General features: G+C 45.6%; 1 protein-coding gene across 1 annotated transcript in view; it reads right to left on the bottom strand.

Moving 5' to 3' along the window:
- Positions 1 to 395: 395 nt before the first annotated feature.
- The window catches only part of TRAF3IP1 (TRAF3 interacting protein 1), a 31,111-nt gene continuing 9,028 nt past the window's right edge, over positions 396 to 22,478 (bottom strand). The window contains exons 7-15 of the mRNA XM_054277829.1: positions 20,661 to 20,736; positions 18,043 to 18,141; positions 16,264 to 16,345; positions 15,077 to 15,160; positions 14,668 to 14,779; positions 14,103 to 14,139; positions 13,502 to 13,578; positions 1,838 to 2,061; positions 396 to 804 (exon numbers count right to left, since the gene is read on the bottom strand). Of these exons, the coding sequence (XP_054133804.1) occupies positions 639 to 804; positions 1,838 to 2,061; positions 13,502 to 13,578; positions 14,103 to 14,139; positions 14,668 to 14,779; positions 15,077 to 15,160; positions 16,264 to 16,345; positions 18,043 to 18,141; positions 20,661 to 20,736 (957 nt within the window). The 3' untranslated portion in view covers positions 396 to 638. The remainder of the gene's footprint in view (positions 805 to 1,837; positions 2,062 to 13,501; positions 13,579 to 14,102; positions 14,140 to 14,667; positions 14,780 to 15,076; positions 15,161 to 16,263; positions 16,346 to 18,042; positions 18,142 to 20,660; positions 20,737 to 22,478) is intronic.

Below are 22,478 nucleotides of genomic sequence, written 5' to 3'. Positions count from 1 at the left end.
AATGCTCCAGACATCTGCAGTTCACTAAAGAAAAATCAGTGGAATTATTCCCGTAGAAAAAGCTGCAAGGACGTGCATTGGGGAGGAAACAGGTACTTAAATTAATCCTTTCCAAATGAACATATGCCATAAAAATGGAATTAACACCTGTGCAGATAAAACACTTCAGCTCCCTTACGTGGTGATGCTCGAATTGCATTTTCACTTGGTCCTAATCAGATCCCTGATAGCTCTGAACAGGATTCAGGAACCTTCTGACCTGCAGGAGTTTGGAACATTGAAGGGGAAAAAGAATTCTTTAATACCCACTTATCAGGACAGTGTGTTCAGAGGGAATTTCAGGGGAGGTAAGGAGAGGAAAGGGAGCTCTGGAACTGAGAAGCAGCATCTCACAGTTAAACAAATAAAGTTATTTTAATAGCTCTGCAACTTTAGCATTCAAGTGAATATCATTTTATCCTGCATAATATCAACATCTAAAAATCAATGCAATAACAGAGTTTTTCGTAATGTTTTTAGGGTTCTGGTCCCTAAACATTCTATATCTGAACAAGGCATATCTGCTATTTGGGTTTGGTTTTTTGGTAGCAATGTCAATCAGTGAGTCCTAAGGCTCTTTAATTCCTTTTCCCTCTTCTTCACCTTCTTGAAGAAACATTTATACTAAGAATCATCCTCTGGATTTTTTCATCGTTCCTTAAATTATTTGCTTTTGCAGCACAGATCTTTTCTTGCTGGTCCTTCATCAGCTGCTCCAGCTCAGCCAGCTCAGCCTTCAGCGGTTCCAGAGTGCTGTCTGTGATGCTGGAAGGGACACAAGGAACGTGATGTTGTTGGAAGCTTTCAAGCTGCTTCAGGTTATTTAATACTCCAAGAAAATACATTTCAATACCTGAAAGGCTGCAAAACATTCCATGGAATCACACAGAATTTGGGTTGGAAGGGATCTTAAAGCCCACCCAGTCCCAGCCCCTGCCATGGGCAGGGACACTGATGGATTCATCATGTTCTGGTGTGAGACCTGTGTTGAAGATTGCAATGCAAGTTGTTTTCCATTCCCATCTGTGTGGCAGATTACCTTTGTCAGGTGGGCAGTTTGCTTTATCTCTCTCTTTGAGTGACCACATTCACACCTCCCTGGGCAGGGGACATTGCTGATAACAGACTATTGAATGTCACTGCATGGCTGATAAGAACTAGAACATCCCATTGGGAGATGTGAGCCCAGAGGGATGAGCCAAGCATTGCTACCCAGATATAATCCAGAGGTTTGTGAGACACCAGCACGGCTTTCTCCACGGCATTCCCCAGAGGAACAGCAGCTGCCTCTCCTCCCACTGGATCTTCAGAGGAACAATACATCCTTCTCTACAGATCCCCCTGCTCCAACAGAACCACCCCTGACACTGCAGGAGGGCTGCAGCCACATTTCCAATGGCACTGCCACCAACAGCCTGACCCACAGGGTGTCAGGCTGGGTTCTGACTCTGGCAGTGTTGTTCTGGTGTACTGCATTGTTTATTTTATCCTTTATTTTTTTTCCTTTCCCTATTAAAGAAGTGTTATTTCCTCCTCCCATATTTTTGCCTGAGAGCCCCTTAATTTAAAATTGATAGCAATTGGGAGGGGTGGGGAGGGTTTACATTCTCCATTTCAGGGGAGGCTCCTGCCTTCCTTAGCAGGCTCCGGTGTTTCCAAACCAAGACAACAAGGAAGGCCAAAGGAGCTGTTTCACCACTTGTCTTCACACCAGAACAACTGTCCTTTTCTGGGTTCAGTATTTACACTGTTTTTACGTTTTAAGGGCCCCTAAATGTGTCCCCAGAGCCGAGCTCACCTCTGCTCCCTGCGCAAAGCCTCGGCGTGCTCCCGGTTCTCCTGGCGCCACAGCAGCAGCTCGTTCCTCATGGCATCCATGTCCTCCTGGATGTAATCCACCATCCTGCCCAGCCTCAGCACGTGCTGGCACACAGTCTGAATGGAGCCCTGGAACTTCTCAATCTCTTTGGCTACCAAGTCTCTCTCCCTCTTCCTGGATGCTTCTGAGATAATTGGCTTCTCCTAAGGGGAGGGACAAACAGGGGAAACATCAGAATGAGAGAAAACTGTGGCTGCAGGCTGAGAGAAGGGTGTTTGGAGACTGCAAACAGGGAAGGAGCTGGAGAAGTGTTCATGACAGTTTGAAATGGAAGAGAAGAATCATGGAATCACAGAATGGTTTGGGTTGGGAGGGATCTTGGAGCTCATCCCATCCCCTGCCATGGACAGGGACACCTCCAACTATCCCAGGTTGCTCCAAGCCCTGTCCAGCCTGGCCTGGGACACCTCCAGGCATGGGGCAGCCACACCTTTCTGGACAAGCTTTGAAAGCAGTATCCAGTTCTGCTGCTGTGTGGGAGCTCCAGGGCACAGCTCCTCTGAGTTCTCTGCATGAGCCCCTTCAAGATGCTTTTCTCCCTCCACTGTCCATGTCTGGATCTCTAGCTCCTAAAGCTGTTCCTGACAAGAGCACTTCAGAGCTGTAACAGCCATGGTTACTCCCTGCCTTGCACTCCTGTTCAGGGCTGTAAAACCATACAGGCTGCAGGTGTGGCCTCCATAAACCCCACTACTCCAGAGGAATTTGGGCTTGTGCTACTTTCCCTCATGTGCAGCCAACAGAGTCTCTGTGGTGCAGCTCCTGAGGCCCCTCAGCTCACTGCAAGTCAAACCCAGAGTATGCTCCAGTGGCAAAGCCTGCAGGAGCACGAGGATGCTGTAAAAAGAGCAGAGTGATGCCACACTGCTAATACACTGGAATAATCTTATTCCAGCAAAGCCATTAAGGAAAAGCCCGCTGGGATTTTCTCCCCCATGAATCAAAAACAACCTCGTTTTTCTTTCCTTCCAACACTGCTGCAGGTCAAATTCCCAAACCCAGACACACAGAGCTTGAAGCAGAGTTTACTTAAAGTAATTCTGTTTATTACATGCCAAACAACTAGAAAGGCCTTTCCCTGCCACCCCAACCAGAGGGTGAGCTGATTCCTGGCACAATTCCTGCTCAGCACAGAGGTGGCAGTGCTGGGACAGGGAACTGTCCCCTGTCCCCTCCTGCCCCTCTCCCAGCTGCCTGCCTTCCTGTGCGAGCTGGGCTGTTTGCTCAGCTGGCTCTGGAGGCTGCAGGGCCTCCTGCCAAGCACACTTCAGCAGCCCTGGGCTGGCTGCAGGGCTGGGGACATGCAGGGATGTGTCTGAGGGAAAAGGCTGAGCCTTGCTGGGGCCGGCTGCCCATGCCCTGCCACACCCGTGGTGCAGGAAATGCTGCATTTCTGACTGCACTGGGGGCTCCTGTTTGTGGGGTTTCAGCAGGAGCTGGGCTCAGGTGACAGAAGCTGCTGAAGCTGAGCCCTTGGCTGCCCAGGTCACCTCACACTGGAATAATCACACTGGAATAAGAGCTGGCTGAGCTGTTAGAAACAACACAGCCCTGAGTTCCCTCCTGTGCCTCCCTCGCAGCAGCTGCAGGTGCTCATTACACCACACCAGCCACAGGATTCAGGGCTTTTCTGGAGACATCCATGCCTCTGCTGTCCTTTAGGATGGAAGAGCAGTGACCTCACAGTGTTCCAGGCCCTTCTCTCTCTATCCTGCCTCTTTTCCTACTCCTTTTCCTGCTCTGTGCTCCCCCAAAGGCAGAGGGAAGGCTCAGTCGCCAGCACTGCACATGGGGCTGGCAAGTGAGCTAGGCACACACGCACCTCCAGCCCATCAGCAGAGCTGTATTAGGTCCAACAGCTTCCCAGGAAGACATCCCATTCCCTTGTTTTTCCTAAGTGCTCCAAACCCTCCCCACTTTCCTCCCCACCATCCATTATCCGAAGGCTCAGCCAAAAAATAAGGAATTTATTTCACATCCAGCTCTCTCAGAAGGGAGAAGACTCAGCCAGTCCATTATCTGAGGGTTGCTGCTGCTTCATTTCTATTTTCCAAATGCCATGTTTTGGACTGTTTCCCAAGGCATTCTGCTGGAAAAGCTGGCAGTCCACGCCTTGGATAAATGCACTTTTCAAGCGATAAAACCTGGCTGATGGCCTGGCCCAGACAGGGGTGGGGAATGGGGCCATGTCCAGCTGGGACTGGTCACTGTGGGGTTAATATTTTAATATTGATCTGTTTAATATTTTTATCTTTATCAGGGATGTGGCTGAGGGGATGGAGGGCACCCTCAGGAAGCTGCAGACACAGAGCTGGTGGGATGTGGATCTGCTGAGGGGCAGGAGGCTCTGCAGAGGGATCCATGGGCCAGCAAGGCCAAGGGCCAGCTCCTTGTGAGCCCACGGGACACTGCAGGCTCAGGGAGGAGCAGCTGGGAAGCTGGAGAAGGCCCTGGCAGTGTTGGTGACAGGGCTGGAAAAGGCCCTGGTGGTGTTGGGGACAGGGCTGGAAAAGGCCCTGTCAGTGTTGGTGACAGGGCTGGAAAAGGCCCTGGCAGTGCAGGTGACAGGGCTGGAAAAGGCCCTGGTGGTGTTGGGGACAGGGCTGGAAAAGGCCCTGTCAGTGTTGGTGACAGGGCTGGAAAAGGCCCTGGCAGTGCAGGTGACAGGGCTGGAGAAGGCCCTGGCAGTGCAGGTGACAGGGCTGGAAAAGGCCCTGGCAGTGCAGGTGACAGGGCTGGAGAAGGCCCTGGCAGTGTTGGTGACAGGGCTGGAGAAGGCCCTGGCAGTGCAGGTGACAGGGCTGGAAAAGGCCCTGGCAGTGTTGGTGACAGGGCTGGAGAAGGCCGTGGCAGTGTTGGTGACAGGGCTGGGCACGAGGCCATGGCCCCCAGGCTGTGCCAGCCGTGGTGTGACACCCCCAGGGCAGGGATTGTCCCCAGGGCTGGCCCTGCTGAGGCCCCTCCAGGGCTGGGGCCAGCCCTGGGCACTCACAGCCAGAGGGACCCTGAGGGGACACTGGAGAATGGCCAGGGCAGGGAATGGAGCCCCAGGAGGGGCTGAGGGAGCTGGGCAGGGGCTCAGCCTGGAGCAAAGGAGGCTCAGGGGGCCCTTGTGGCTCTGCACAGCTCCTGACAGGAGGGGACAGCCGGGGGGACAGGGACAGGAGCAGAGGGAACGGCCTCAGGCAGGGCCAGGGCAGGCTCAGGGTGGACAGCAGCAGGAATTTCTCCATGGAAAGGGTGCTCAGGCCTTGGAATGCACTGCCCAGGGTGGTGTGGAGTCTCTGTCCCAGGAGGTGTCCAAGGAACACTTGGATGTGGCACTCAGTGCCCTGGGCTGGGGACAAGGTGGGCATAAGGCACAGGTTGGACTCAAAGGTCTTGGAGACCTTTTCCAACCCAAATGATTCTGTGATTCTCTTTCTCATCCTTGTTATGCTGGCATGACCTCTCCGATACCTAGACAGACCAAGCAGCCACACTACCCTACACAGGGAAGTGTAAGATCAAAATAAAACAAACAAAATATTAATGATCCTTTAGCTACAGAATATATCTACATACAGATCTACACAGATCTGTAAACACAGCTCACAATTTGAAATATTCCAGGCTAAAATATACAGCCGCTTGAAAAGCTCAAGTGAAACAAAAAAAAATTGGAATATTTTTCATGAATCAGCTCCTTAAAGTGTATTAGTAAATAATGAAAATTAATTGCAATGTCCCTGTAACTCCAGCATGTTTTCTATGCCGTTGAATACTTCAAAAGTGAGATTCAAAGGAGAAAATATCCCATCCAAAGTCAGTCATGGAATTACAGGATTGTCACAGTTGGAGAAGACCTTTAGGATCACCAAGGCCAACTGACATTGCAAGAACTGAAACATAACACCACTAAAAAAATCTATTAGATACTCTTTGAAATAAAAATCTAATAAATACTATTTCTACAGGCTCATCAAAGGATTGCTTAAAAATAAAACAAAAAAAAAATTAAATTAGTAAGTGTCTTTGAAACATGTGATACTGAAGTGTAAGAATGCCCAAGTTTCAAGAAAAATTTCCTCCCAAGAATGATTCCCCAACCAGAAGGCACAGCAGCTCCAGCTGTGAAAATCATCATCCATTCTTTGTCTCATTAACACCTGTGCTAATGATCCCAGAATCCCAGAGTGGTTTGGGTGGGAAGGAACCTCAAAGCCCATCCAGTTCCAAGCCATGCCATGGACAGGGACACCCTCCACTCTCCCAGGTTGGCCTGGGGCATTCCAGGGACGGGACAGCCACAATTCCACATCCTGCAGCTCGAGGCTCAGAATTATCGCTGTGACACTCTCAAGCTTTGCCAACCCACACTGATTGTAAATAATTAAGGGGAGAGAAATGCATTAGAGGCTGTTCCCAGCTCCATGGGTGCAGCTATGGGTTAAAATCTCTGGAATGGTGGCAGGAGGTTTTCCCCAGCCGGCGACGTGGGCGGTACAAGCGCTGAGTGCCACCTCTGCTCACTCTGCACAAACGGAGAGATTTCCAGCCAGAACCCAAATTGTTCCAGGCTTTTTCATCAGCCCCTACACCTCAAGCAACTCCCCTTTCCCAACAGCCCCAGGATCAATAAATTATCCCCGTGCAAATGGCTGGATCACTTCTGTAGGCCCAACACGTTTCCTTTCCTTCGTGTTTTTCATGAGGCATCAAGAGAAATGTTTGCTTTGGATTGCTGGGAAAAGGCTGCTTTTCCCATTACCTCAATGGGAGCAGAACACAACGTGGACTCGGGGGCAGCCACCTGAGAAATCTGAAAGCAGGAATTTTCTTTTTTAATCAAAAAGGTGGAAATTATCAACAAGGCTCCAGAAGCCACCAGAATTTCAAGAAACAGCATTTGCTTACTTTTATACACCTTCCCCTTTGTTTCTTGTTTTTTTTAATTAACAGGCTTTTAAATATCAATCAAATTAGTACAGGCATCCATCAAGCATTTCAATAGTTTCTACAGCCCCTTTTAACACCATTATTATGTACCACTAGGAAAACAGACTCAAGTAATCACAGTTTTATTGAGCCCCACCATTTCCCCCCACCTCATTCTACAGGACAGGGCAGAAACTTCATTTTGGACAAGTAACTGGGATATATCCAGTGCAAAACCAACTAGGTGTGGTGTTTTTTTTATTGTATAAAATATATTTTTTGATCATAAAGGATGTTTTCTTTTCCTGGTTTTTACAGAGTCTGTGTTTTAAGCACATTGTAACTATCCACCAGGGATCCCCATAAGAAACTCTTTCACAGAACCAGGGGAAAACAGTAAATGTTAAAGCATTTCAAATGAACAGGATGCTTTTTCTGCTGATGCCAGGTATGGGGTTCAGGCACAGGCCAAGGAGCTGGACACACAATGTTCTTTATCACTGCACTTGCCTGAGTCAGTCTGACCTGCTCCTGAGCTGGAAGGCTCCACAAGAAAATAAAAGAATGGCTCTTTCAGGAGAGCTTTTTCAATCTCTTTTCTTTTTTTTTTTTTTGTTGGAGGGTGGTGGTTTTCCACATTAACTGAAGTTCATAGTTGATACTTCCAAAGAGAGCTGGACTTTTCACCTGTCCATGAACACCCGCTCCAGCCCACACACCCACCCTGCCTGCCTGGGGAGAAGTCATTGCCAAAATCTCCTGTATTTGGGGCAGTATTCAGCACACAAAGCAAAATTATAGAATCATGGAATGGTCTGACTTGGAAGGGACCTCAAAGCTCATCCCATTCCACCCCTGCCATGACAAGGACACCTTCCACTATCCCAGGCTGCTCCCAGCCCCAATGTCCAGCCTGGCCTTGGGCATTTCCAGGGATCCAGGGGCAGCCACAGCTGCTCTGGGCAATGCCAGGGCCTGCCCACCCTCACAGGGAACAATTCCTAATTCCCAATATCCCATCCATCCCTGCCCTCTGGCACTGGGAGCCATTCCCTGTGTCCTGTCCCTCCATGCCTTGTCTCCAGTCCCTCTGCAGCTCTCCTGGAGCCCCTTTAGGGTCTCTGAGCTCTCCCTGGAGCCTTCTCCTCTCCAGGTGAGCACCCCCAGCTCTCCCAGCCTGGCTCCAGCCCTGTGAATCCTGAGCCAGAGAAAAGCCAGGAGGTGATTCCAGCTGAAATCAGTGACAGCAGAGCACATTCATTCACCCACAATGCCACACTGGTGCCAGTTCTGCTCAGCCTTCCCTCTCTCCTCACACTCTCTGTATCCAGAACCTCTTCCTGCTGAAAGAGCACCCTTTCCTGGTGAAAAAGGACTTGGGATAAACCTGCTCCTTGTATTAAACAGCTTCCCTGCCCCCAGCACCTTGGAAGAAGTGACAGGCCCTGTGCTGTGTCCTTTTCACACTGCACCTCTCCTGGGGGCAGCCGCAGCTGCCTCACCACTTTTACACATCCTCTGTGCCCACACATCCATCTGCTGTCTCACCTGGATTTATAGTGCACCCACAGGACAGGAATTCCATGGTCCGGAGCACAAAGGAGCCCTGACACCAGGATTATCCCAAGAGTGGCCAGAGCCCTGTTCCTGTGTTCACAGCTTGCAGCAGGATCGCTTGGGGGCACATTTTTGGGGCACATTTTTGTCCCCTGGAGCTGGGAGCAGTGTGAGGACCCTGGAGCACACACTCCCTCCATCTGAGGAAAGAGTAAAAACCCTGTTTTGGAGGAACTGTGTGCTTGCACCAGAGACCTCCCACTGAATTAGCACCACATGAGCATCCACAGAGATGTGACAGAGGTGAAAACCCTTCCAAGGGTAACTCCTCCTCCATTTCCCTGTCAGCATTCCTGAGGACACACCAAGCTGGCAGGAGGCTGTGGTGGGAAGGATGAGCCTCCCCAAAATCCCAACTGCTGGCATTTCTGACTGCAGCTGCTGAGCACAGCACATCCACTGCAGGGCCTGCAGGGCACACCCAGATGTGCAGCTGATGGATTCCTGTAAAAATCAGTGACCTGCAGCTCTTCAAACAAACAGAATCAGCACTGATTAGATCTGTCCTCAGCTCTGAAGTGCAGCATGTGCCACACTGCTAATTCAAGTTAATATTGCCCAGGTGCTGAGCTATTCAATACCACTTGTTCCTCCCAGAAGCCTCCAAGCTGCTGCTTTTCTGAAGCCCTTTTTTTTGGTAGTGCAAAGATGGGAATTCTGTTATCCCACTTGCTTCAGCTATTTAATAACCTGCCTACGTTTTTCCACACATCAAATAAATGAAGTGGAATACAAAATGGAACATCTGTTTCTTTCTCTGGTTGACATTAGAGGCTTAGACTCTAAACAAATACATTTAGGAAGTTTTTTTTAGGAATTTGTTAGGCTGAACACAGCTAATCAAGGCAGCAAAAATCTTGTGTATTTTCAGAATGACCCCTTTGTTTGACCTCAAAATTGTGTATATTATTTTAAGTTTCTGCACATGCAAAACCTAGATGATGAAAGTCCCAGTTTTCTTTCCTTCTCCCCTGTTCTCCTTTATTAAAACTCCTTACAAAGAAAATGCATGTTTGGGAAACACAGCCCAGAAAGGGTTCTGGAGGAATGTTTTTAACATAAATAAATGTTCCCCAGGCATCAGCAGCTGGAAGGTGTGAAACATCCCTGAGAGGGCACCAGCATTACATTTGGATTAAGCATTAATCCACCAACTTCACCTCATTTCTGGTTGATTAATCCCCAATAAATCAGGTGGATCCATTGATCATTTTTTTGCTGAATACTGCAGTTAATAATGTATTAACCAAAAGTTCCAGCACTCAGCCTGCTATTTTTTCCCCTCTTCATTTTCCCAACTGGCAGAAGATCAAGGCTTTAAAGACTAATGAATAGAAGTGGGAAAAATATTTCATTTCTTTTGGATGTATTGAATAGTTTATTAAAATGAGGGAAGATGAACATTATAGTGACAGATAGAGGGAAGATGGAATTTCCCAAAGCAAGTTTTCTTTCAAGTATTCCCTGGATTTTTGGATACCTTACTCCAAAAATATAGCAGTACCATTATTTTACTCTGTGATGCACAGCACAGTTTGGAATATAGTTGAATCCTGATGCAGAAGATACTTCTGGAGAGTTTGATGGAAAACAAATTAAATAGACAGAGAAGCATTCCCAGAGGCAAGACCACATTGGAAATGTGGGGGGTTTTTTTACTTTTACTGTCACAGCAACTCCATTCTCTAAAAATAACTTCCCAGGATTCAGCCGCGTCTCCAGCTCTTGTTTTCTGAACTGTCAAGCGCCTGTCACACACTCCAAGCATTTTTAATCATCTTTTCCATTCAACTCTGCTGTCAGGAAAACTACACCCCACTCTGGATCACAATTTCAGGAAAACCACACTCCTGCCTGGATCACAAGTTCAGGAAAATCACACTTCCCTCTGGATCACACTATCAGAAGAACCCCACCCCTCTCTGGATCACAATTTCAGAACTAGATTCATTTCTGGGATTACAATTTCAGGAGAACCACACTCCTGTCTGGATCACAATTTCAGAAAAACCACACTTATCTGTGGATCACAATTTCAGGAGAACCCCATCCTTCTCTGGATGACAATTCCAGAACTAGACTCTTCTCTGGATCACAATTTCAGGAAAATGACACTTTTCTGGATCAGGATTTCAGAAAAATCACACTTCTCTCTGGATCACAATTTCAGAACTAGACTCCTCTCTGGATCACAATTTTAGGAAAACCACACTTTCCTCTGGATCACAATTCCAGGAGAACCACACTCCTGTCTAGATCACAATTTCAGAACCACAGTCCTGTCTGGATCATAATTTCAGGAAAATCACACTTCTCTCTGGATCACAATTTCAAGAAAACCACACTCCTGCCTGGATCATAATTTCAGGAAAATGACACTCCTGTCTGGATCACAATTTCAGAACTAGACTCTTCTCTGGATAATAATTGCAGGAAAATGACACTCCTTTCTGGATCAGGATTTCAGGAAAATCACACTTCCCTCTGGATCACAATTTCAGAACTAGACTCTTGTCTGGATCACAATTTTAGGAAAACCACACTTCTTTGTGGATCACAATTTCAAAACTAGATTCATCTCTGGATCACAATTTCAGAACTAGACTCCTCTCTGGATCACAATTTCAGAAGAACCACACTCCTGTCTGGATCACAATTTCAGAACTAGACTCTTCCCTGGATCACAATTTCATGAAAATGACACTTTTCTGGATCAAGACTTCAGAAAAATCACACTTCTCTCTGGATCACAATTTTTAGAACTAGAATCCTGTCTGGATCACAATTTCAGGAAAAATCACATTTTCCTCTGGATCACAATTTCAGGAGAATCACACTCCTGTCTAGATCACAATTTCAGAACCACAATCCTGTCTGGATCATAATTTCAGGAAAACCACACTTCCCTCTGGATCACAATTTCAGGAAAACAACATTCCTGACTGGATCATAATTTCAGAAGAACCACACTCCTCTCTGGATCCCAATTCCAGGAGAACCACGCTCCTGACTGGATCCCAACCACTTCCACCCCACGCTCTGCAGAGCAGGAGCACAGAGGAACCTCCTGCAGCAGCAAGCAGCTGCTTGGCCAGGAGATCCCATGGCATTCCAGGAGCTGGGGCAGGTCTCCATGTGATGGACTAGGGAGTCAGCAGGTTTTTTTCCAGAATTAGTTCTCTATTCTCGGCACTGCTAACGCAGAGCAGGGCTTCAAAAGTGCAACAAAAGCCAAACAAGTGCTGAATGAATGTTTCAGGGGCTGAAAACCAGCAATGGGACTCAATGGTGATTGTGGTGGGTCACAATCGGCCATTTAAAAATATTTAAGGGGTTAAAAAGGGACTGTTTTTGTTTGTTACTCTCAGTCAGGGAAAAAACCCAACCAGAAAATGCAGCACAGACACCAGAGGAAGCTTCCTGAGCTTGAAATCCATGTGACTGTGTAAATCCTTCCCCATTATCCTGTTCCAGGCCCAGTGCTGGACAGGACACACCACCAAAGAGGGCAGCCTCGGGTGAGGGAGCGCTGAGAGACAGCACTAATGAATTCCTAAAACTCTTCCCAAACTGAGCTGGGAACTGATGATCCAACAGCACCATCTAGTTACAAACCTGGGAACAGGGACAGCTGCATGGCTTGGGCAAAGTGCCAGCTCAGGAATGAGCTTTGGAGCCGCTGCAGAAACTCCAGAATCAGCCTGGAACCCTTCTTTGTCTCCAAACAATTCTCTGAAGGCAGGATTTCACCAGGCAGGCAAATCTTCCCACAGGATTATCTCATGCCAAGCAGCCAGAGGTGTTTCAGAGATCTCAGCCACCACAAGAAGCACATTTCTAACAAATGGATGCAATTCAGCAGGTTGGGTAAAGCTAAAACCACTCCTCACAGACTGTGGGCAGCAACCTAAAGGTGTTTTCCTCTTTTTAGAAGGATTCAGTTTCTTCAGTTCTAGAATTATCCCAGAGGAATTTGGGCTGGAAGGGACCTTAAAGTCCATCCAGTGCCACCCCCCTGCCATGGGCAGGGACACCTTCCACTGTCCAAGGTGGCTCCAAGCCCTGTCCAACCTGGCCTTGGACACTTCCAGGGATCCAGGGCCTGTCCACCCTGAAAGGGAACAATTCCTAATTCCCAATATCTCACCTAACCCTACCTTGGCTCATCAACCACAGCCCTTACAATACATGAAAGGAGTTTTCTTCCAGGCCTGGATCTCAGCCAATCCCAAACTCCAGAAAGGAGGATACTCCCCCAAGAGTCAGATCTGCCATCCCAAATTCATCAAGGTGCTGGAAAAGAAAGGAAAGCCAGAAGAGGCAGACACGAGTCTGCTTCAAGAGTCTTCAGGAGTTACCACTGATTTCCCAGAGCTCTGTGAACAGCTGTCTCCAACACCATAGACCTTTCCTGAAAAGCATACACGTATGAAAACCCTAAGATACTGAATTAAGATTAAAATAAATGTGATTGGAAGATGTAAGAGCTCATGGAATGCATTCACCTTCCCAAAACATCACCCACTTGTCTAATTTCACGAGACTTTTATCACAGCAGTGCCTCAGTGCCTCTCCCCAGCACACCAAAATGGATTTAGGAACTTTCCATGGGATCAGAGAATCCATCTCAGTGTTCTGTCTTTGCTGCTTCTCATACCAGGAGCTCTGCAAGGCACACAAAGCCAGAGCTCTCTGTTTCAACAGCAAGACACTCAAATATGGGGATCCAGCTTTTGCTTCTGGTTTGCGATCACTGCTAGATCCTTCCCACACACTTTCTAAGTGATCAAAACAACAAAAAAACCCTACAAAACTCAGCAAAAACAAAACCCACCTTCCCCTTCTCAACTGTGGAAAAAAATGACATAAGCAAGACAAGATATGACAGAGAAAAGCTTGATCAACTGTGGAAAAAAATGACATAAGCAAGACAAGACATGACAGAGAAAAGATCGATCACAGATGGAACAAAACACATTTAAAGCAAAGGAAAAGGTCACAATTGCAACACCTCATCTCTCAGTTCTTTGAAAGCCATTGCCACCTCACCCTGTCTGTGGTCTGTGATGATTTCTGTGATGCCTCATAATCCTTCTTTGTTTCTAGGATTCTTTTCACCAGCCCACCTGTTGAAAAACCAGGATTTTTCTAAGCATTGATGGACACTTAACAGTTTCAAACATTCAAACAATAAAACCCAATTGGCTTGGTTTTTTTAATGCAGACAATTTTTAGAGCAACATAAACAGCATTTTATTTTGTATTTTAAACACCGACACACAAGGTATTTGCTATCTGACCTTTTTTCTCCCAATCTTTTCTAGAATTTGTCTTTAAATCCAACCTCGTATCTCAGAGCTGACAAGCTGTACCTGATACTTGAAGAAATGTAAATTTATGAGCTTTATGCAGAATTTTAAATCCTGCTGACATTGAGGATGCATAGAAAACGTGTCCTTAACACAGTTGTAAATCCAGCTGCACAGGAAAACAAGCCTGGGTAAATAAGTTGGTTTTCCTGCAAACGTTGCAAACTCCTTCCCTCAGGAGGGATTTTAGTGCTCTGTTCAGCACTTTAAGTGTTCAGCATTTGCTTTAAACCCAGGGGTTGATTCTAGATCTGTACAAATATACATAAAAGCAAACCTACCATGCTTTTGATCCTCAACCAGCTCCACTTCTGGCTCCTACACATGCAGGAAGACAGCTTTAGTTGCAAAAAGTTTGGCATTGCTGTAATATGGAACTATTCAAAAATATTCAGCTGGAGGATATTTCAACAAGTCAGGGAATCATGGAATGGTTTGGGTGGGAAGAGACCTTAAAGCTCGTCCCATTCCACCCCTGCCATGGGCAGGGACACCTCCCATTATCCCAGGCTGCTCCAAGCCCCAGTGTCCAGCCTGGCCTTGGGCACTGCCAGGGATCCAGGGGCAGCCACAGCTGCTCTGGGAATTCCATCCCAGCCCCTCCTCACCCTGCCAGGGAACAATTCATCATTCCCAATATCCCATCCATCCCTGCCCTCTGGCAGTGGGAGCCATTCCCTGTGTCCTGTCCCTCCATGCCTTGTCCCCAGTCCCTCTCCAGCTCTCCTGGAGCCCCTTTAGGCCCTGCAAGAGGCTCTGAGCTCTCCCTGGACCCTTCTCCTCTCCAGGCTGGACATTCCAAACAAAATATGGAAAAAGGTTCAGTCAGCTGCAACAGGAACAGACCTTTGGCATCTCTGGCAGGGACTCTGCTGTCTCCACCACGAACTGCTCATCCTCCTCATCAGAAACCTGCTGCTCCCTGAGCACACTTGGGGCTGTTTTAGCACTGCCACTCCTGTCAGGGACACAGGAACAGGGGAATGAATGGAAGTACTGAGCTCTATCAGAATAAACTGAACTGAGCTAAAATGCATCAAACATCACAGAATCACTGAGGCTGAAAAAGCGCTTCAAGTCCAACCTGTGAGCAATCCCCACCCAGAGCACTGAGTGCCACATCCAGTCCTTTCTTGGACACTCCAGGGATGGAAACTCCACCATGAGGTGACCATCCCAAACTGGTGATGCCAGAGGAGCTGGGAAGGGTGTGCTCCAAGGAACACCCCCACTCTGCAGGTCCCTCATCCCTCACCTTTCTGGGGTTAAGAGCTCGGTGCTCTCCTGATGTTTCACTCGTGGGGGTGCCGGCCTCGCGCTGCCAGGACGGGGAATCCGTCTGCAAGAACAGCAGGAATGGGAAAAATCACCTTCACAAGGGACACAGTGTGGCATTCACAGTCTCTGAAAAAATCCCTTCGCTCAGGATTCTTCTCCTGGGAAGCTGAGAAGCCTCAGAGAAAAGGAAAACAATTCTTCTCTCATTTGCTTCTCCTGTGCTGTGCTCATGTGGAATGTGTTTGGAGATTGTTTACCCACAGGTGATTGTTCCATTGGGTTCTGCTGTGAGTTGTTTTGGCTCATTCTAACCTGAGTAGGCAGCCAACCAGTAGAACACCCATTCATCATCATTGGCCAACTAGCCTCATTCACTTACTCAAAATTATCCTAGTTTTATTCCCCCTTGCGGCCGCCCTAGAAAATAAAGTACTCAAACTCTAACTAACTCTAATAGTTTATAAAAACATTGGTCTTGTAAGCCAAAGATTGAAGACTAAACCCCTTCTTAGAGTTATCCCACCATCCCATCTCAGGAAGAAAGGACTCAAACCCTCATCTCCAACTCCCAAAGCTGGCATTTTTAACTAAACTACTTCCTGACTCTTCCCCTACACAGCCCGAATCACCCCCCGAGATAATCCCCACACAATCCCCAGGTTGAGACTCTGTAAAAGAGACTCTGGAAAGAGTCACAAGTTTTCATTATTGTCTTTTTAGCAGAGACTCTGGAAGAGTCAAGACTCTGGAAAGAGTCACAAGCTTTCATTATCTTTTAGCATTCAGTAAGTATCCTTTCTGTAGTCTTTAGTATAGTATAGTTTAGTATAGTATTCTTTATTATAATATAGTATTATAGAGTAATAAATTAGCTTTCTGAGAACATAGACTCAGATTCATCATTCCTCCCTGCCATGGAGGTGCCTGCAAATACAGTAACACAGCAACACAAGCCTTTGCTGAGCAGAAAAAAACAAACCCTCAAACATTCCAACTGAGAAGCAAGTTCACCTGATCCGTAACACCGTCCTTATGGAACGCACAGAGGAAATGCAATGTTCTCCTCAAAAATTTTGCTAAAAATTTTACTCCAAAATTTTACTAAAACTTTTACTCCATGGAGCAGTTTATTGGTTGAGAAGGGAAGAAAGGATGGAAACACACCTTTGGGCAGGCCGAGGTGGGACATCAGGAGGTGCTTCACCATTTTCAGGCTTCTCAGGAGCTGTGTTCTCCATTTCTCTTTCTATTAAACAAAACACCATAAAAGTGGGGCTTAGCTGGGCCAGGAAAACCTCAGTTTTTTATGAAAGTATTTGGAATCTTAGGATTGCACTGAAAAAAAAACACTTAGAATTCTTCATTTTTATAAGCATCTTAATATTGTGTAATTCCCCCCTATGTGAAAATGACATCATCTCACTCAATGCTTTTGTTTCCCTTAACCTCTTACCTTTCCCTACTGGGATTCTTGGTTGAGGTGGTGGCTACTCCTTGAGTAAAGCATCTAAACTCAGCCCAATTATCTTTAAAATTTCTATAATACATGACAAAAGGGCAAAAAGCATTAGAGAAGGGCTTGACTTCTTAAAAAGCTTGACTTCAATTTTCTCCTGTTAAAAGTTTTCATCTATGTTTGATGCTACTCTTTTGTCACTGGAATGTTATTGAGTCTCTGGCAAATTAGTCTGTAAATAACAAACAGACTGATTTCTTAGAAAAGTTCTACTTATTCTGCAATCTGATCAAGTTAGGCATGAAGCACACAACAGGAATTACATCCAGAACCTGAGAACTACTCCCAGGGCCAGGAAAATTGGGATACAGAGCCTCGTTGCTCTGCAACAAAATATAAGTGAAACAGACAGAAATAACGCTCTAAAAGATCCAGGAAAATCAGTTTACTTCAGCTAATAAACAATGTTTTATAATCCTGGGCTCATGGAGTGGCTTGGATTTGGATCTTAAAGGTCCTGAACCTAAAAAATGAGGGGTTTACAGTGCCTTGGTGAATAAAACTGAAAAACAAGATCAGTCAATAAAATAAAGGTTGAGCTCAATGGTAAAGGTTGGACTTGATGATTTTGGAGATCTTTTCCAACCTCCATTATTCTTCTGATCCTGAATATTTGGTTCTTAAACCACCAGGGGATCCAATCCAAACCCATAATGAACCTGGGGATACTCCTCTTACATCCATCCCAATTATACCATAAATTTCTTTTCCACCCCAGATGCATTCCAAAGGACAAGACAGCTCCAAGAGATGAAAGAGAATTTGCATGGAAGTTCTCCCAGCTGGGGAAGGTCACACAAATGTTTTGGCCATCCATCCATATTTCATTAGGCTGCCACAGCCACAAGGCCCAGGAGGCCAAAGGTGGGCTGGGAACACCTCCCACATCCATGGGATCCATCCTCCCAACCAGCTCAATCATCTGCACCTGGAGAGAACAAAAATGCAGCTTTTTGCTGCAATTTCAGCTCCTCCTCCTGCACTTTGCTTCCATGGCTCTGTGTGTGTTGTGGCTGGATGCACATCCATGTTTTGGGAGCAATATCCAGCTTGGGGGGGAAATGGAGGAGTAAGAAAGAATGCAGGGATGGAGTTTTTCTCTGGAATCCTGTAAAACGCAAATGCTGAGACTCCCAAATAGTTTCACAAAAAGGTAACGTGCAAAGATTCCCTTCTTACAGAGAACAAGTCACCAAAGGATTCAGGTGCAGCATTTGCCTCTTGGAAAACAGAAGAATAGGAAAAGGAAAATAAAAGTAATTGCTTTATCAGGGGATGGACATTTTTCATGAATCAGATGTGATTAAAACACACAGCAGCACTTGGATTAACTGTAAATCTCTCTCCTTACATAATTTAGCTGCATGGATTTGACCCAAACACTCCAGCTGGGCTTTCTATGGCAGCCACCCTTTAACTTTCCCTACCCTTCTGTTTTTCTGCAAGGTCTGGTTCAATTTTCTCCTGCAGCTCAGCAGCACCATCCTCTGAAATCCCATCTGCCACACTCCTCATGTCCACAGCTCCTGTAACAAACCAGTTTATAGTCAAATGAAACCCAAGAGCTAATAAAAATTCAAAATAAAAAGCCATGCTAAATACCTGCTAGGACTTCTTTAAGGGCTACCCTAGTTTAATAAACCCTCTTCAGTGTCAATAAATCACATTCAAGGTGCACAAAGACTTTTTTAAATGAGTGCTGACTGAATTCCTGAAAGCTGAACTATTCAGTATAAACCTCTACAATTTATCTGCTCACAGAGAAGAGGCATCTCCTCCTGGTGTACATTCATTTATTTCCAATTAATAGAAGATAAAATAGAAAGCTCTGATCATCATCACCAGTGTGCAATGTGCATCAGCACAGCTCCAGAAAGTTTTCCAACCCTCTGGATTATTCACCTCTGGCAAGCTCACTGTGTCAGAAAAGAAAGAGGGGTAATGCCCCAAAATATTCCTGGCTCTGATAAACTACAATTTGAATGCTGCATCAGGGAAAGAGGAGTGTTTTAAAATACTCACCCTAAAGTCATTCCTTGTATTAAACTTATCAGGAAAACTGGATTCTGGTGTTTAAGGGACAATCCCATAAATACAGTGTGTCTGGTCCTTACAGTTTAGTGCCATATAAAATGAATATTGAAATTTTGGGAAATAAAAGAAGTTATAGGATCAGCTAAGGATCACTAAGTAGTAAAATAAGGCTGCAGTTTTAATGGAATCCAGACAGGGGTTTTTCAGCTGCCAAATTACTCAGACTTCACAGCACAGGAGATGTGACATAAAAATTTCAATTTTCTAGCACCAACTTGAATGAGGCTCCTAAATTAACACACATACAGGGGGGTTTCCAATATATTTAAGGTGCCCAAACAAGGCTATTCATTATCCTGAAAGCAGGACTGATATAACTCCAGTATTTTGCCTCAGACACATGGAAATCTAAAACAGAAATCCAAAAAATAAGTGGGAACATGGGAAGACATCCAGCAACACATGATCTCTTTATATAAATTATTAATAATGAGATGAAGATTTTCATGCACCAATTTTTAACCAGAAGTGGCTGTTATTAACAGGCATCAATTCATAGGTGTCACTGAATTTTCTGAACAGAGACATTAAAGTGGTTTATTCTTTTATTCTTCTTCTTTAGGATTAAAATACCAGGGGCACAATCACTGAAATAAGAGGAGGGGGAAAGGCACTGAAATACAAACAGAAATTGCAATTCCACTGCTGCTGTCTGAGCTCTGGGTACAAGCCACTTTTATTCCTTATCCAGCAGTTTCTCCAGGCTCTTCCTCTTGCCTTCCTACACAAAGGGATGGCAGTGCTAAGCTAAGATTCCTTTCCTCCTGATGTGCAGTATTTGGAACATTCTGAAGATAATCCACTTCCAGTCAGTGTGTAAACACAACATTTAAAGGCTGAACTACAAAAATTGGTGACACAATGCTCAAGCCCATCAGAACCCAGGCTCTGAACACTGGTAGCCACAACAGGGGTGGGGAACAGCTGGGGACTGGAGCGTGTCAAGAAGGAAGGAGGAAGCTCTTTTGTCTTGAGGCTCCACAGAGAAAGTTGACTCCAACTGAAGGGGATAAGGCAGGAAAGCCCCAAACACCTCAGTGCAAGAGTTTAAATACAGCCACAAACCAGGGGGAGGATACAGAAAACAACCAATAGGGGGATTTCAAGTGTGGAGCAAGGGGATTGCATCAACACGGTGGGACCAATCAGAATAGGGGCAGGAGAGGGAAATGGAGCCAATGGGGCATCGTGGATTAGGGGATTTGCAAGTGGGTGTTAAAATCAGGGGTTGAGTGGCAGGGAACATTCAGGAAAAAGGGCAGGATCACCTTGACAGGCAGGGAAAGAGGGGCAGGGAGGGAAAGAGGGGCAGGATCACCCTGACAGGCAGGGAAGGAGAGGCAGGCTCACCTTGACAGGCAGGGAATGGACTAAAACAAAGGGAGGGGAAAAGCTTGAGGGACAGCTTTAAGGGAAGGTACAATTTAGGGAAAAAACAACTTGGGGAAAATGTGAGGGGATAACAGAATGAACCATTTAACAATAACTTAATGAAATAAACACAAAGCACAGCATCATAATTGCAAGGAAGCACCTCCACAGAGAAATAATTTATTTGGAAAGCCTGGACCAACTGTCTATGAAACCAAATTAAAACCATTGCAACCTTCCCTTTGCTCTGCTGTAAACATTTAACAAATGTTACATGTCAGGAATAGTTGCAGACAAGTCCAAGAGCTCGTTTAGAGAGTAATTACACAGAAATTACCAAAAGCAGGCTGAATTTCTGTCTGCAACTGTGCGCTGGAAATGAGAGCAAACTGAACTGAATCTCCATTCCTATATCCCAAATCCAGGCAGGAGAATTGCCTCCTGGATTCACAAATGCAGGCTGGGAGTACAAACCAAACCCTGGCAATAATAAACAGGGATATTTCAGTATTTCTGCCCTTCCTACTCAATAACCCTGCAGCATATCTGATAGAAATAACAATATCCTCCCTGTGGTTACCTTCTCCTGCAGGCTTGGAGGGATGCCTTGATGCTTTTACTGAAGGCTCCTTTGATATCCTTGCAGGAGTTTCAGTCTGGAAAAAAACAAAACAAAACAATAAAAGGCCAGAAATTTATATAACAGTAGATCTAAATATTATATCATTATATCTGAAATTTACTTCCTTGTGTTGCTTTTCTAAGTATTATACAGAGCAAATATTGACCCAAGAATTGATCCACACTTTTATGTTGAGTTTATTTCCCTCAAAGCCTGTGGATATTTTTTCCTGGAAAAATGCCAGCTGTTTTCTTTCACATGAACTTATCTGATGGAAAAACAATTTCCAAATGGGACCTAAGAGTATCCAACCTTGTAGAATAAAAAGGTTATAAAAAGGAGGACGATTCCTACAATCACCTCTGTGTTTCAGCTGCATCAGATACACAGCTCCTCTTCAACCTGCTGCAAAATCTTTTAGACTTCATTCCAAAAGAGAAGCAAGGATTTAAAAAATTGTGCTACCTGGTTTGCCCAGTCCATTACTTAAATGGAAACTTCCCTGCATAAAAATCCTGCCTGATATCCCAAATCCTGAAATATATTTAACACCTCCCAGGATCTCCTTCCTTATATGCTTTTTTTTCAGCTTTCATCCAAGATTTTTTCTCAGACCTGCAGATCATAATTAAGGTTGGGAAAAACCTCCACTGATAACCTGAAAATCACAATTTCTGCCATTTTTTTGCCATCAAAGAATAGTTTGAGTAGAAGGGACCTTAAAACTCATCCCCTTCCACCCCCTGGCCTGTGCAGGGAATCCTTCCACCAGAAATGTTATTCCTCTTTACAAATTCTGGCATGTTCTAAGGAAAACCAGACAGAATTCCAATCTTGAAGTGGTTCATCTTAATTTTAATTCTCCATAATAACCTCCACAAGGCCAACACTATGGAAGGAGGGAAAAGAAAGCTCTGATCCCATCAGGAGCACATCTGGCACAGTGCAGCCCCAGCAGCTCTCTGGGTGAGGTCATTATTAGCACAGGTGGGGAGGGGGCTGCCAATAGGTGCTGCAAGAGGGGATTTGGTCATTTATTTATGTGGCTACAAACAGAATTTTTGTGGAGCCACATGTGCAGCCTGGCAGCAGGTGCAGGGTGAAAGCTGACGTTTACTCACTATGGCAGCACACCAAAACAGAAAGCCCACAATATTTATGATTGGGGGGGCTTTCCAAAGGGAGATAAAAGAGGTTATTCCCCTTCAAGACTTTGAAAAGCAGCCACCAGAGCCATTAAAGGGAAATCTTGCACTTCATCTCACACCATGCTGGAAAAACACATTACAGCAGAATCCTTGATGGATGCATGCACGCTTCCCAGTCCTGAGTAATTATGTTTCCACGTGGAGAGGATCCAGAGCCTTCTGCAAACCATCCAGGCTGCTGCTTTGTCCTCATTATTAACCTTTAAAGAGGCTGAATTTCACTTCAAGACAGAAGAAAATGTTTGCTGGTGTTTCAGAGCTCATTACAAAATAAGCCACTGTGATTCCCCCCTCTAATTCATCAGCTCTACTGATGGTTCTCTAATAATAAATAAGAATTAAGTCTGTGAACAGCAATTTCATTCCACCAACCCTCCACAGTACTTTTCTTCTAATTAAATCCACAGTGCCAGGAGGTATCTTTCCATCTCTACAATACAAAGTGTGCAGGTATAATTTTATATAAATAAACTACATACAAGGAAAGATCTCCACTTGCTGAGGCCAGTTTGAGTGCTGTGCTGATAAGATTTGTTAGGGAAATATCAATCAATTCTCTTTCCCTCAC

This window comes from Melozone crissalis, unplaced genomic scaffold (genome assembly GCF_028551555.1).
Source record: "Melozone crissalis strain CALT ecotype California unplaced genomic scaffold, PUWL_Pcris_2 ptg000023l_1, whole genome shotgun sequence".
Lineage (NCBI taxonomy): Eukaryota > Metazoa > Chordata > Aves > Passeriformes > Passerellidae > Melozone > Melozone crissalis.
Note: the sequence above shows the minus strand (reverse complement) of the source record. Positions and strands in the feature narration are given on the sequence as shown.